The sequence below is a fragment of the Rutidosis leptorrhynchoides genome, chromosome 8 (assembly GCF_046630445.1).
Source record: "Rutidosis leptorrhynchoides isolate AG116_Rl617_1_P2 chromosome 8, CSIRO_AGI_Rlap_v1, whole genome shotgun sequence".
NCBI classification, from domain to species: domain Eukaryota; kingdom Viridiplantae; phylum Streptophyta; class Magnoliopsida; order Asterales; family Asteraceae; genus Rutidosis; species Rutidosis leptorrhynchoides.
The window spans coordinates 360,211,967-360,226,436 of record NC_092340.1 but is presented as its reverse complement, the minus strand read 5'-3'; the positions used below and the strand labels follow the sequence as shown (position 1 = coordinate 360,226,436).

General features: G+C 37.0%; 1 protein-coding gene across 1 annotated transcript; it reads right to left on the bottom strand.

Annotated features, from left to right (window-relative positions):
• Nucleotides 1-255: 255 nt before the first annotated feature.
• Nucleotides 256-4,616, bottom strand: LOC139862794 (uncharacterized). The gene is made up of 4 exons (XM_071851424.1): nucleotides 4,036-4,616; nucleotides 971-1,875; nucleotides 711-854; nucleotides 256-619 (listed from the first exon to the last, which is right to left on the bottom strand). Exons 2-4 carry the CDS (start codon nucleotides 1,310-1,312, stop codon nucleotides 341-343), a joined length of 765 nt encoding a protein of 254 aa, XP_071707525.1. The 5' UTR covers nucleotides 1,313-1,875; nucleotides 4,036-4,616; the 3' UTR covers nucleotides 256-340.
• Nucleotides 4,617-14,470: the final 9,854 nt, after the last annotated feature.

The following is a 14,470-nucleotide window of genomic DNA, read 5'->3' as shown; positions in this document are numbered from 1 at the left end:
GTTGTTACAGTATTAAACTATAAATAAATAAATAAATAAATAAATAAATTTGTCACTGTGTAGCATCCATTGGTTTTACAGTTGAACAACACCGTATCCTAGAAGCGTGGTTACTAGTTAGTAATAGTAATGTAGATATGCAGTGATAATATGGAGTGATATTTGCATAAAGACTACATGAACTTAGATCCTACACTTCATCTGAATTAAGCATATAAAAGCTATGAATTAAGCATATGGAGATGAACGCGTGGGTGGTTAAGTCTCTCCCGGGTGATTCCAAACTGATGTCCAAAAAAATACAAAAGCAAAAAAATGTACTTAAATGTTGTAGGCCTATTTAAACTACGACCAATTCCACACCTTGAGCCAATATTGACTCTAGACGCTTAGCTACACGCTTAGAATATAATCGAGCAGTTATCTCCTCCGTACAGTCTTGTAAAGTCTGAATGACGACCATCTTTTTGAGTACAACAGCAATCTCAATGATGTATGCAACTAGTTCAAAGTCACAGTTTCGACCTTGATACCCCACGATTTCAACAAACTTGAGGTTCTGATGGGGATTAGTATCATTCCTTGTTGGCTTCCTTACAAAGGATGAATTGCAATGTATCTGAAAATACAACAAATAATTTACTTAAAGAATTAATTATATACTCCGTAGCATACTACACAAATTACTAAATTAGGCATAGCTTAAATACCTCAAGTTTAAAACTCTCAAAGCTCGGAAATGCATTTAATGTGTGAGCCAAATCTAGAAGGCAATCACGTTTCAAACAACTAAAAGCCAGTCTTAATTGCTTCACATTTGGTATCTCACAAAATTGGTTGGGGCATAAACATTGCTGCAAAACAATAATAATAATAATAAAAACATTAAACATTCCCATTCATATCTATTTTTATTTATATTAATAAATAAATTAATGATAGTAAACACAATAAGAGAGATAGAACTGACCTTTCCATCACCTAACCACAAATATACCTCACCCAAATTAAGTTTGTTAAGTTTTCGAAGACGAGAAAAACTTAAGTCTATCCTTGGACCAACGTAAGTGAATGATTCAAGGTCAAAATCAGACAAATGAATGGATCTAACTTTATGTTCATAATTCCTAATTTCGAATTGTTTTAATTTAAGAGCTCGTCCACCTACACGTATATGTCTAAGGGAATATGAATAACAGATTGACAATGTCTCAAGATTTGGAGCATGAGACAAAAGTTTCTGAAGAGTAGTATCATCCACCCTAACGCTTTTCAAGATAAGTTTTTTATGTGACACTAGCTCCACACCCATATTATCAGATCTTAAAGGATTTCTCTCAACTACGCCTAAAAGAAAATCATAACCAATACAAACTGGTGACAAATCCAATTCAAGAAACTCAACATTCTTGTTAACTGCAAACTGGAGCCATTCATCGATAACACTTTTACTATCCAAACCGTAACGAATCCGAAAGTCTTTAATCACTGGGTGATTGTAGCTTCCATCTTTTGGATAATGTGCTGGTAATGGCAGTTTCCTTTATAGGCAAAAAAAGAGAGTATCATAACAAGAACATCATCTGGCATCTGGCTTATGAAATCATTTGTAGAAAATCCGTTACGCTTTGTGGTGAAGTAAACGAGATCATCGGATGTGATCCCGATTGACTGAACGGAATCATCTGGAGATGTAGTTGTGAGCTCGTCTTTTTGATTGAGAGATAAATGTACAGAAAGGGAATTTGAAGTAGAAGGAAGTTTCTGAGAGACGAGTTTTTTAAGATGCTGGAGAGTGCAAGGATTAGGGATTTTAACAATTAGGGTTTTTTTCCTTTTTAAAGGATCTGAGTTGCAACTTCATGGTTTTATTATCTGCAAAAGAACATAAAAAAAATAATAATAATAATAAATAAATATCAACGTCAGCAGTAAATGAATGGAAATTAATCTCATCTCAAATAGTAGATAATAAATCCATAATCAGATCAAGTAAATAGTGAATCTAGTTGCAATTTATGATAGTATAAATACAATCTCGTGGAAACGAAACAACATCAAATCAGCTTTTTTATTAAATGAGGCGTTGTACATAAACCGATAAAAGCACCACCGAAGTTTGGCTTGAGTGGTATGGGGTGAGTTCCAACTCAGGTTCGATTCTCACTCCAAGTAGAGAGTTTTCAACCTTTGATGGTACTGCCAACATCAATGCGATTTGGGAAGGTCTCTGGGGATTTTCCCAACCTTCGATGGTACTGCCAACATCGTTGCGAATTGGGTTTCCTCCTAACGCGTGTGGGTGACAAATGAGAGCATTCAAAGTCAATATCGCCGTTCAAAAAAAAGCATAAACCGATAAAAGCCACCAACATGATTTGTCAATAATTAACCAGACATAAAGATGTAGACATGAAAAGATACTGGAAGCCGATTACTAGGGCTTTTCTAGTTAAGAAATACAACAGAATTATTGTTGTGACCACTCTTCATCATTCAATATAAAAGATACAGCTGACATAAGAGCATTAATTAATGAACTAAGACATGTATAAGGAGACATAAAGTATTAAATGCAAGGTTGCAAGACTCGGCCACTCGGAGTACTCGGTCGAGACATTTTAGAGAGCACTCATAAGTTGACCAAGTTTGACTTCCACTGATTTTTACATAGTTTTGACAAGATTTTGACCGATTTTGACCGATTTTCCAAGTAATCCCGAGTTTTGGCCAAGTTTAGACCGATTTTGACCGATTTTTCGAGTAATCCAGAGTTTTGGGCAAGTTTAGACCGAGTTTTGGGCGATTTTTCAAGTAATATCAGCTTTGACCGAGTTTGACTGAGCAATCAGTGCATCAACCATAGACAAACCACAACATGTATAGGGCCGCACACAGGGGCGGATCGACTATATATTCAGTGGTGGCACAGGACACCAGTGAAATACGCGATGTAGTGAGAAAAAAATTGGAATTTTAACTAGTAACACCATTAGATAGTGTAAACTGGTTTAAGTGACACCACTGACTTAGTTTCATCAGCATATTCGTATACAGATTTGTGAATTTTCTCCTTAATCTCAACCTTCACAAGATAAGAAATACGTTTTTACTTTAATGGAGGATGGAGAAAGGGTAGGGATGGGGTGCAGAGATAGTGAAAAGAATTAGTGGAGGAGAGAGATGCTGGACCCACTAACTCATTATACGGATTAATTTGTTTATTAGTTACGGAGTATAAATTTCATACTGTATATAAAACCCTTGTAGTCTTTAAATGTTCATTTTATCTTTTCTTTTACGGAGTATTTAAATTTAAATTTTACGTACTAAAACTAAGTTTGAAAACAAATACATCGACTTCGTATTATTTTTTTAAGGGTAAAAGCCCCTCAACTAATTGATTATATATGATGAACTCTTTACATTTTTTATTATCGCAAAGCCTAGAAAGTAACTCCATCCATATATATGTCTTGATCATTCATCATATACTTCTAGCTTATCACACTAAACATGTATAAAACTTCTAAAGATTTGAAATCTCTATCAATTTTTACAATTATAGATGATAAAAAAAAACTAAATTAAATACTCCGTAAGAAATATAAGACTTTACTAAATACGGAGTATATACATAATCTAATCAAAGAAACTTGTAATATTAATTGTTTATTGGTTGTAACTATTATATGAGGGTTGTTGATGAAAACGGCAACTTCAATAATATTTTAATGATGTTTTACGTCACTTTGGTGATGTCATTTATAGCTTAGTCTTTCGCCCCCGTTAACGAGGAATTTTGGATTTGTCACTGGACACCATTGAAATAAGCCATATAGTAAAAAAAAATAAAAAATTATGGGTTTTTAATCAGTGACACCAATGACTACCGTTTCTAGATCCGCCACTGGCCGCACACGCCACTTTCAAAGGCCGGCAAAAGAAAACACACATGTAATATAACATGACAAAAGAAGAATCATGCACACATAAATTACTATTCAGATGCCCGACGATAATCGGTTTATTTACCTTTTGGTGTAACCTTGTTGTGACTCAGTTGACTTTCATTTAAATCAGCTTCTAAAGTTGACTTCTCTTTGACTTGTATTTTAGTTGTCTTCCTGTAACCAGGTGCAACTTTTCCCTTGTTCAAATGCTGACTAGACACGGCCTTCGATGTTACAGGGGTCTCAGAATACTCGGTGACATTTTTATCACTCGAAGAAGCCTCGTGTGACGTGGATTTAGAAGTTTTTGACTTATCCTTCAAACTTAATTGTCTAAACAATGGAATTGGCGGTTTTCTTGGCTGATGGACTTTGGATTTCACTTCAGCAACTTGTTTTTCCTTGGCATCATTTTCAGAATCATTTTCCTTTGCTGACGTGGATTGGCGTAGAAAATCCATTAGGGTTTGTAAGGAAATGGATGAGGTTACCTGATGTAATCCCGATTGAATGAACGGAATCTTTTCTAAAGATGTAGTTGTAAGCTCGACTTTTTTATTGAGATAAATGTAAAACAGGGGAATTTGAAGTAGAAAGAAGTTTCTGAAGGACGAGTTGTCTAAGATGGTAGAGAGTACAGGGTATGGATTTCAAATTTTAGGGTTTCTTTTGTTTCAAATGATCGAGTCTCAGTTTCATGGTTTTAATATCTGCAAAAGAATACAAATGAGAAATTAATCAACATCAGCAGTAAACTAATTAAATTTACCTACCCCTTCTTATATTCCGATATTCTTTCCGATATCGACATTCCACTCCACTGTTACATTTTTGTGTTACATCTTTCATTTGTCTAAAATAATTTAGTGTGAGTTTGATAAAACTGAATGGTTTAGCACTGAATGATTCAGAGTTCTGAATGATTCGAAAGTTTTGAATCAGTATTGTTCTGAATGAAATTTCACTGTTTGATTACAACTCTGAAACTCTGAACCATATAAAATTACAATTTTAACCTTAAAAAAATATTAAATAAATGAGGATAAGCACAACATCTTCCTCTTGTAAAACATTATCCATGAGCATATTATATGTTTATAGCACCCATCAACTGTAAATGTGTCATTGCTGGTCAAAATTGCAGAACTCCTCTCTTTACATCTTACCTTCATTTTCAAAATCCCACCGGTAACGTAAGTTTCTCCTTTTTTTTTCCCGATGAGATCTTAACTTCATCTTCTTTTGGTTTACACTTCTCTTTTTTTGAGCTGCACTCCTAGTGTTCGATCATTTGTCTCAAAGAAGAAATTGGTGTTGGTTTATTTTTTTACCCTCTAATACTGATTCATTAAAGGTTTCCCAAATTTTTGTTTTGATTATATAAATCTTCAAAATCAAGTAGTCAAATCTTCAGTGTTGTAGGTGGATATGTGCGTGTGTATATAAGTAAAAGAGAAAATAAAAATTAGTGTTTAAAAGTGTGAGATTGTAAGGATGAGAGGAATTTACCTAGTGAATCAATCGATTGAGTCGAGCCTAGCATATAAAGCTTGAGCTCGGTTCGTCTGAATTTAAGGATGCTCGACTTGATTATTTAATAATTTTATTATTTTATTTAATTTCGATATTTCTTTTTATTTATTGCATACTTTTTATAATATGACTTACTATATTTTATGCAATTATTTACTATAGTATATTATTAGGTAAAAATATTAACTAATGTATATAAATGAAAAGCTCGTTTGGGCTCGCGAGCTTTTTTAAGCTCGAGCTTCGAGGCTCGCGAGCTTTTTAAGCTCGATATAAGAAGCTCGAGCTCGTTTAGCATTCGTTCCTTAAAATAAGCTCGGACTCGTTTAAGCTCGAGTCGAATCGATTTTTTAACGAGTTGAGCTCGAGTAGCTCACATCATTTGATGTACCCCTAGCTATGACTAACAAAAGCTTCCGAAGTGATGGAGTGACGTTTTAAAAAATTATAACAGAAAGTGAGGAATCGTTCTCAATTCTGTGGTATACATAAGTTCCCTACACACGATTATATGTCGAATTGCAGATCGTTTGCCAAATAGAGTTTCACAATCAAATAAACTTGCAATAATCAAAAATTAATAGACAAACTGAATCAACATTCATCCAAATTTATTCAACCATAACATAGGTCTCATGCACGTTCGAGCAAACATCTGTCTATACATATTTAAGCATTTCTTCTTCTCATCATACTCATACCTGATCTAGCTGCTGCTGCTGCTGCTGCTGAAATCTTCCTTCTTTTTTGACCCCTCCAAGTTTTAGCAAATCTCTCTTTATAAGTCCTACCACCATCCGACCACCCACTTACTGTTAAAATACAATGCAAATTTAGAATAATATGAAATTAGTATATGTATATATGTAAAATATCTAGATATTAATATGTATAAGAAAATATCTAGATATTAGAAAATAAAAGAAAAAATCTAGAAAAGAAAAATATAGATATTTGTATAGAAATATCTAGATATTTATTTATCCATGGAAATATCTAGTTTCTAGAAACTTCCATGGAGTAGTATAAATATAGGTGAGGATTTCATTTGTGAAGCAAGTTGTGAGAGTTGTGAGTAAGAGTGAAATAAGAAGTGAGTTGTGAAGAAGAGAAGAAGAGTGTGAGTTAGCGAAAGTAGAGAAGAGAAAGCTTGTAAGTAATATTGTAATTGTAATTTAATATAAGTGTTTTTGTTAAGTTTCCCGATCAAGCCTTAGTTTGTGTTTAAGTTCTTAGTGCACTTTTGTTGTTCTTATTATATGGTCGGCTCTGCCGCCTAAGTAATACATGGTCGGTTATACGGCCTAAAGATATATGGTCGACACTGTCGCCTAAGTACATTGTGCACTAACGATTTATAAAATTAAAGGCTAAACAACGCCAAAGTGTTGGTGTAGTGAGTCTTGTATAGTCTAGATCCTCTATAGTGGGTGTGTTGGGCTCGTCGAAGCTTCCAACAATTGGTATCAGAGCGGGTCGTTCGGGACCATTTCTAGTGGAGGAAATCGGTAAACGTTGGACGTTTACATCGGCTTGTTTTCACCAAGGCTCTAAGGAAGATTCTGTCGGAGCACAGTTAGGAACTGTGAAAGCTCATCGGTCAGGGACCAAGCTTATTGGACGTTGGACGTCATGATGGCAGATCTTGCAAGTACGAGCAGTGGAATCAAGAGTCTCAATAACCACAACTATGGTTATTGGCGGACTTGCATAGAATCCTACCTACAAGGACAGGATTTATGGGAAATAGTTGCTGGCAGTGACACAACGCCTCCACCGAAAGAAAATGCTGAAGCCTTAAGAAAATGGAACATCAAGGCCTAGAAGGCTTTATTTATATTGAAGACTACAATCGAGGAGGATCTATTGGAGCACATCCGTGACGAGAAAACACCAAAGGCAGCTTGGGAAACTTTTGAAAAATTATTTTCAAAGAAGAATGAATCACGCCTCCAGCTCTTGGAAAATGAGCTCGCATATATCTCACAAGGAAGTCTATCTATTTCTCAGTATTTCACCAAGGTGAAATCTATTTGTCGTGAGATATCTCAACTTGCTCCTGAAGAGAAAGTGAGTGATGCAAGGATGAAGAGAATTATCATCCATGGCTTAAGATCCGAGTATAATGGATTTATAGCCGCTGTGAGAGGATGGCCTACTCAACCATCATTAATAGAGCTGGAGAATTTATTGGCTAATCAAGAGGCATTAGCCAAGCAGATGAATGAAGTAACCATAAAAGACGGAGAAGATGCACTCTTCACAAATAAGAAGAAAGCAACATCTCGAAAACAAGAGGCGATGAAAGAAAGTAAGACATATGGGTGGAAGGGTCACCCAAAATCAAAAGGCAACGTTTCAGGGGGAGCTCAACAAGGAAGAAGAGATTATCGCCAACAATACGGGGAAAATGATAAGAGAAAGAATGGTGAATGCTTCAATTGTGGCAAGAATGGTCATTTTGCTCGAGATTGTAGATTCCCCAGAAGGCGAACTTTTGAAGGAAATGTGGCCGCCGCAAGAGATGAGAAGAAAGAGGTCACATTCGAAGCAACCATTAATGAGGAAACATGGGATGCAGAAGCAGGACTCTCCGTTGAAGCTGACATGGATGATCAAGCTCTTGCAGCAACCTTAAAGTCAAAAATAAACTACAAAGATGATTGGATCATCGATTCTGGGTGCTCAAATCATATGACCAACGATGGGACGAAGCTGCAAGAAATGGAGGATTACAAAGGAAAGAGAGTCGTGTTGACAGCCAACAATTCAAGGTTGTCTATTTCTCACATTGGAAAGACAATAATTCCAAATGAAGGCGGCTCTCATAAGCTCCAACTCGAGAAGGTGTATCTTGTCCCTGGCTTAAAGAAGAATTTACTATCAGTACCACAATTGACAGCAGAAGGGAATTATGTGCTCTTTGGACCAGAAGATGTGTCCGTATTCAAGAGAGTGAAGGTGGTTGGCGATCCAATTATGCAAGGAAGAAGAATAGAGTCAGTCTATGTACTATCTGCTGAAACGGCATATGTCGATAAGACTCGAAAGAATGAAACGGCTGATCTTTGGCATGAACGTCTTGGGCATGTGGGCTACAACAAGTTAAAGGAGATGATGGTGAAACATATAGTAAATGGCCTTCCTCAAATTGATATCCGAACAGATACAATATGTGCTGGATGTCAATTTGGCAAAGCTCAGCAATTGCCATTCAAGGAGTCAGAGCATCAGTCCAAGACACCACTAGAGCTCATACACTCAGATGTCTTCGGCCCAGTGAAACAAACATCACTTGGAGGTATGAAATATATGGTGACATTCATTGATGACTTCTCAAGATATGTGTGGGTTTACTTCATGAAGGAGAAGTCGGAGACTTTTCTGAAGTTTAAAGAGTTCAAGAACAAGGTAGAAAGTGAGCTCAATACTAAGATCCGGTGCTTACTCACATATAATGGAGGAGAATATTTATCGACTGAGTTCAATATCTATCTTGAGAAGCACAAGATTAGAAGACAATTAACTTGTCCCAATACTCCACAGCAGAATGGAGTGGCGGAACGCAAGAATCGTCACCTTGCCGAAACTTGTCGAAGTATGCTTCATGGTAAGAATGTACCAGGCAGATTTTTGAAACACCCTAGGCAAATCCCACATCGCCCACGAACATGAGTGATCATGGGATTATAAGGTAATACTCACGCTTAAAATGACACAACGCGTTTTGGGACCACAGGTTGAGTAGAAGTGCGAGTACGCTGCAGTTAAGCGTGCTCGGGCGAGAGCACTACCAGGATGGGTGACCTCCTGGGAAAGTGCTTCTCGTGTGTGGTCGCCAAGAAAAAGCCGTGCGCCTGCGGGCAAAGCGGACAATATTGTGGTCATGTTAAGCTGGGGTGTTACAGAATGGTATCAGAGCCACTCATGTGCCATTGGGGGTGGTGGGGCAAACCTCATCGAGGACGATGAGTCCCTAAGGGGGGGTGAATGAAACACCCTAGGCAAATCCCACATCGCCCACGAACATGAGTGATCATGGGATTATAAGGTAATACTCACGCTTAAAATGACACAACGCGTTTTGGGACCACAGGTTGAGTAGAAGTGCGAGTACGCTGCAGTTAAGCGTGCTCGGGCGAGAGCACTACCAGGATGGGTGACCTCCTGGGAAAGTGCTTCTCGTGTGTGGTCGCCAAGAAAAAGCCGTGCGCCTGCGGGCAAAGCGGACAATATTGTGGTCATGTTAAGCTGGGGTGTTACAATTTTGGGCCGAATGTATGAGGACGGCTTCATACGTGATTAACAGACTCCCACAAACAAAGTTGGGATATATTTCACCATATGAAAGATTATGGAAGATCAAGCCAATCGTCAACCATCTCAAGGTTTTTGGATGTGTATGCTACGTCTTCGTACCAGATCATCTACGAAGCAAATTTGATGAGAAGGCAATTCGGTGCATTTTTGTCAGTTATGATGATTCAAGAAAAGGATGGAGATGTTGTGATCCAAATACTGGAAAGTGTCATACTTCAAGAAATGTGGTATTTGATGAAGCTTCTTCATGGTGGTCACCTCAAAAGATAGAGCTTCCAGAATCTCATGGATTAGAAGAAGGTCCAGAAGAAAAAGAAGAACATAAAGAGCACATATCGGATCTAATTAAAGAAGGAGATGGATCGTACTCTAAGGAAACGAGTCCATGGAAAACTGGGGTACATCAATCTACATCCGAAGAGGTTCGTCCAAGCCAAATGGATGCCGAGGAGCATGTGCAAGAATTACGGAGATCAACAAGGTCAAGGAAACCTAATCCGAGGTATGCCAATGCTGCTCATGTGGATGAATCAATACCTATTGAGCCTTCCACTTATGAAGAAGCAGCACAAAGTCAAGAATGGCAGAAAGCGATGGAAGAAGAAATTAATGCACTAAAAGAAAACCAGACATGGAGTTTAGTTCCAAAGCCAAAAGATGTAAAACCAATATCTTGTAAATGGGTTTACAAGGTGAAGACTCGATCAGATGGCTCCATTGAAAGGTATAAAGCTCGACTTGTTGCTAGAGGTTTTTCTCAACAATATGGGCTGGATTATGAAGAAACGTTTAGTCCAGTGGCGAAGATCACAACAATTCGAGCTCTACTAGCTTTAGCTGCTAGCAAATCTTGGAAGTTATGGCAGATGGATGTCAAGAACGCTTTCTTACATGGAGAACTTGACAAAGACATTTATATGGAGCAACCAAGAGGCTTTGAGAACAAGATCCATCCTGAGCATGTCTGCAAATTAAAGAAAGCACTATACGGCTTGAAGCAGGCTCCAAGAGCTTGGTACGGGAAGATTGGCGAGTTCTTAGTACAAAGTGGTTTCACAGTTGCTCCTTCAGATTCTAGTTTATTTGTGAAACAAGATCAAGGAAAACTAGCCATAGTGCTAGTATATGTGGATGACTTAATCATCACAGGAGATCACTATGAGAAGATCCAAAGAAAAAGGGAGAATCTGTCTATCAGATTTCATATGAAGGAGCTTGGAGAACTCAAACATTTTCTTGGACTCGAAATAGAGCAGAAAAGAGAAGGATTATTTCTGGGACAACAGAAATATGCGCGAGATCTTTTACAAAAGTACGGAATGCTTAATTGCAAACCTATCTCAACTCCGATGGATCCGAATACAAAACTACGAGCAGATGAAGGAAAATGTCTTCAAGATGTTACCATGTATCGAAAGATGGTCGGAAGTCTTATTTATCTCACAATAAGCCGGCCAGATATATCTTATGCAGTTGGAGTGGTTAGTCGATACATGAGCAATCTGAAGAAGCCTCACCTTGATGTTGTACGACGCATCTTAAGGTATGTTAAAGGCACTATTAACTTTGGTATTTTATACAAGAAAATAAAAGAATGTCACGTGACTGGATATTGTGACGCCGATTACGCTGGAGACTATGATACACGACGGTCAACAACTGGATACATGTTTAGTCTTGGATCGGGAGTAATATCATGGTGCAGCAAGAGACAACCAACAGTATCCTTGTCAAGCACTGAAGCAGAATATCGATCGGCAGCATCAGCAACACAAGAAATTATGTGGTTGAAGCAACTAATGGAAGATCTTCATCAATCAACAGATTATCAAGTAAAGCTTTTCTGCGATAACCTATCAGCTATTCGTCTAGCAGAAAATCCAGTCTTTCATGCGAGAACAAAACATATAGAAGTGCACTATCACTATGTTCGCGAGAAGGTCCTTGAAGGAGAGATCAAGATGATGCCAACAAAGACAGATGAACAGGTTGCAGATATATTCACCAAGAGCCTAAGTAAACCGAAGTTTACAAAATTCAGAGAAGCACTTGGAATGGTCTGCAAGACATCGTTGGAAGAAAATTTGCATTGAGGGGGAGTGTTAAAATACAATGCAAATTTAGAATAATATGGAATTAGTATATGTATATATGTAAAATATCTAGATATTAATATGTATAAGAAAATATCTAGATATTAGAAAATAAAAGAAAAAATCTAGAAAAGAAAAATATAGATATTTGTATAGAAATATCTAGATATTTATTTATCCATGGAAATATCTAGTTTCTAGAAACTTCCATGGAGTAGTATAAATATAGGTGAGGATTTCATTTGTGAAGAAAGTTGTGAGAGTTGTGAGTAAGAGTGAAATAAGAAGTGAGTTGTGAAGAAGAGAAGAAGAGTGTGAGTTAGCGAAAGTAGAGAAGAGAAAGCTTGTAAGTAATATTGTAATTGTAATTTAATATAAGTGTTTTTGTTAAGTTTCCCGATCAAGCCTTAGTTTGTGTTTAAGTTCTTAGTGCACTTTTGTTGTTCTTATTATATGGTCGGCTCTGCCGCCTAAGTAATACATGGTCGGTTATACCGCCTAAAGATATATGGTCGACACTGTCGCCTAAGTACATTGTGCACTAAGGATTTACAAAATTAAAGGCTAAACAACGCCAAAGTGTTGGTGTAGTGAGTCTTGTATAGTCTAGATCCTCTATAGTGGGTGTGTTGGGCTCGTCGAAGCTTCCAACACTTACATCCCCAAATTGCTCAATATACTTCTGTTTCCACAAATCGTCACTCGAACCTAAATATCTCAATTCAGAACAAGTACAACTCACTTTTGCTATATCCACACCAGAAACCGACTCTATTATCTTGAGTTTAAGTTCAATAGGTAGTCGCATGATACAAGGTGGAAGTTCAAAACCAACCTTTTCGCACATGTCGATCAGTAAAGGTAACGCGAGCCCGTCTTTCAACTTTTTCCAGAACTCGAAAACTTCTTTTTGAAAACTTCCTTTTCAGGTTCAACACTTAAAACCTTATTAGTTTCCTCCATGGTTGCAACCACTAGTCCACAATTAGCCCATACCAGATTCAAAAATGGTACCAGTTTGTCTTCATCTAACATCACCGAGTGGGTCACCGTTCCGTTAACCAAAGACCCGTAAACATTGCAATACTTTCCAAAGTTTTGAAACTTGATCTTGACAGTTTCAAAGATTGTGATTAAGACCATCATCATCACCTAACACATCAGTGGAAACTTTAGTGAGAAAACTCGGAACCGAAAACGACTTATCGACCTTAGCCATAATAAATTGGATCAGTTGGTATTAACAAATTAAAGCATGCGGTTCCTTTGTTATATTTCACGTAATTATAATTTCAACAAAAATGAAACTCAAAGCTAAACAAATCCCTCTTTAAATAATCTGAGAAGGAACGAAAATAAAGAGAAAATACTAAATATAAAAGCACAAAATAGGAAATTAGATTTAATACTCTAATTTTTTTCACTTGTTTCCTTCGGCTTCAAGATATCCCCTACCAAGATCTTTCTTCCAAATTTGCAAACTCATGTTCGAATCTTGGGTGGCCAGGGAAGGGTTGGAACTAGAGTATGAGGTCAGATTACTTGCTCTTCCCGAGTAACCCGAAAAGGGAAAACCTACAACTTTTTATATTTATTATCAATCTTATATATTTCGGGTGAAACCGGGAGATAATAAATTTTCATCTATATCCGATCTACTAAACATCCATATTCATATCCATATCCAGTGTTCATCCATCTAGTCCATCCATATCCATTATAGTGGATCGGGGCGGGTGGATGTCCATCTGATCGGATTACTACTGTTGCCATCCCTTGATACTAGTAACACTGAGCCTTAAAAAAAACAAGAATATAATGAATCTAAGATATACATTCATCATACAGTGTCTTAGTTTTTGAAAGTATTATTGTCTTGATTAGTGTTTTTGTTTCGGTTTGGCACGTGTGTTTTCGGCTCGCTCCTAGATAGTTGTCGGTTTGGCCCGTGTGTTTTCGGCTCGTTCCTAGATAGTTGTCGGTTTATTTGTTTTAGTCTTTTAGAGTTAAGTTTAGTGTACGAGGTGTTTTCTCGGGCATTGATTACGTATCGTGTTTATTTGAAGGGTGCTTTCACTTCATTCTTGATAAAAGGTCCTCGATTATATACAAGTTTATTGTTTTTTTGGGAAAAATATGCAGTTTCTTAGTTATAAATTAAAAGTATCCCACATGCCAAGTAAAGTACTCGTAAGTCGTAATATAAGGACTTATAAGGGTACATCATCATCGTCTCTTAAACGAAGAAAAATGTACTCAGGTTAACAAACAAAGAGAAAATTACAGGTATAGAAAATATGGTTAAATACTCGCATACCAATTTACTTTTGTTTTGTTTTGTTTTTTGAACAAACAAATAGAAATGGCCAAGTTAACAATTACCAAATGAAATAGCTACACTCATTTTAACAGAACGTCGTTACTCTTTCAACATAGCAAATTTGATCCAAATTTATTCAATGTTAACTATAACATAACAAAACATAACATAAGTCTCTTGGGTTCAAGCAAACATCTATCTATACATAGCCAAGCCATTAAACACCGTTCAAACATTCAAAACATATCATA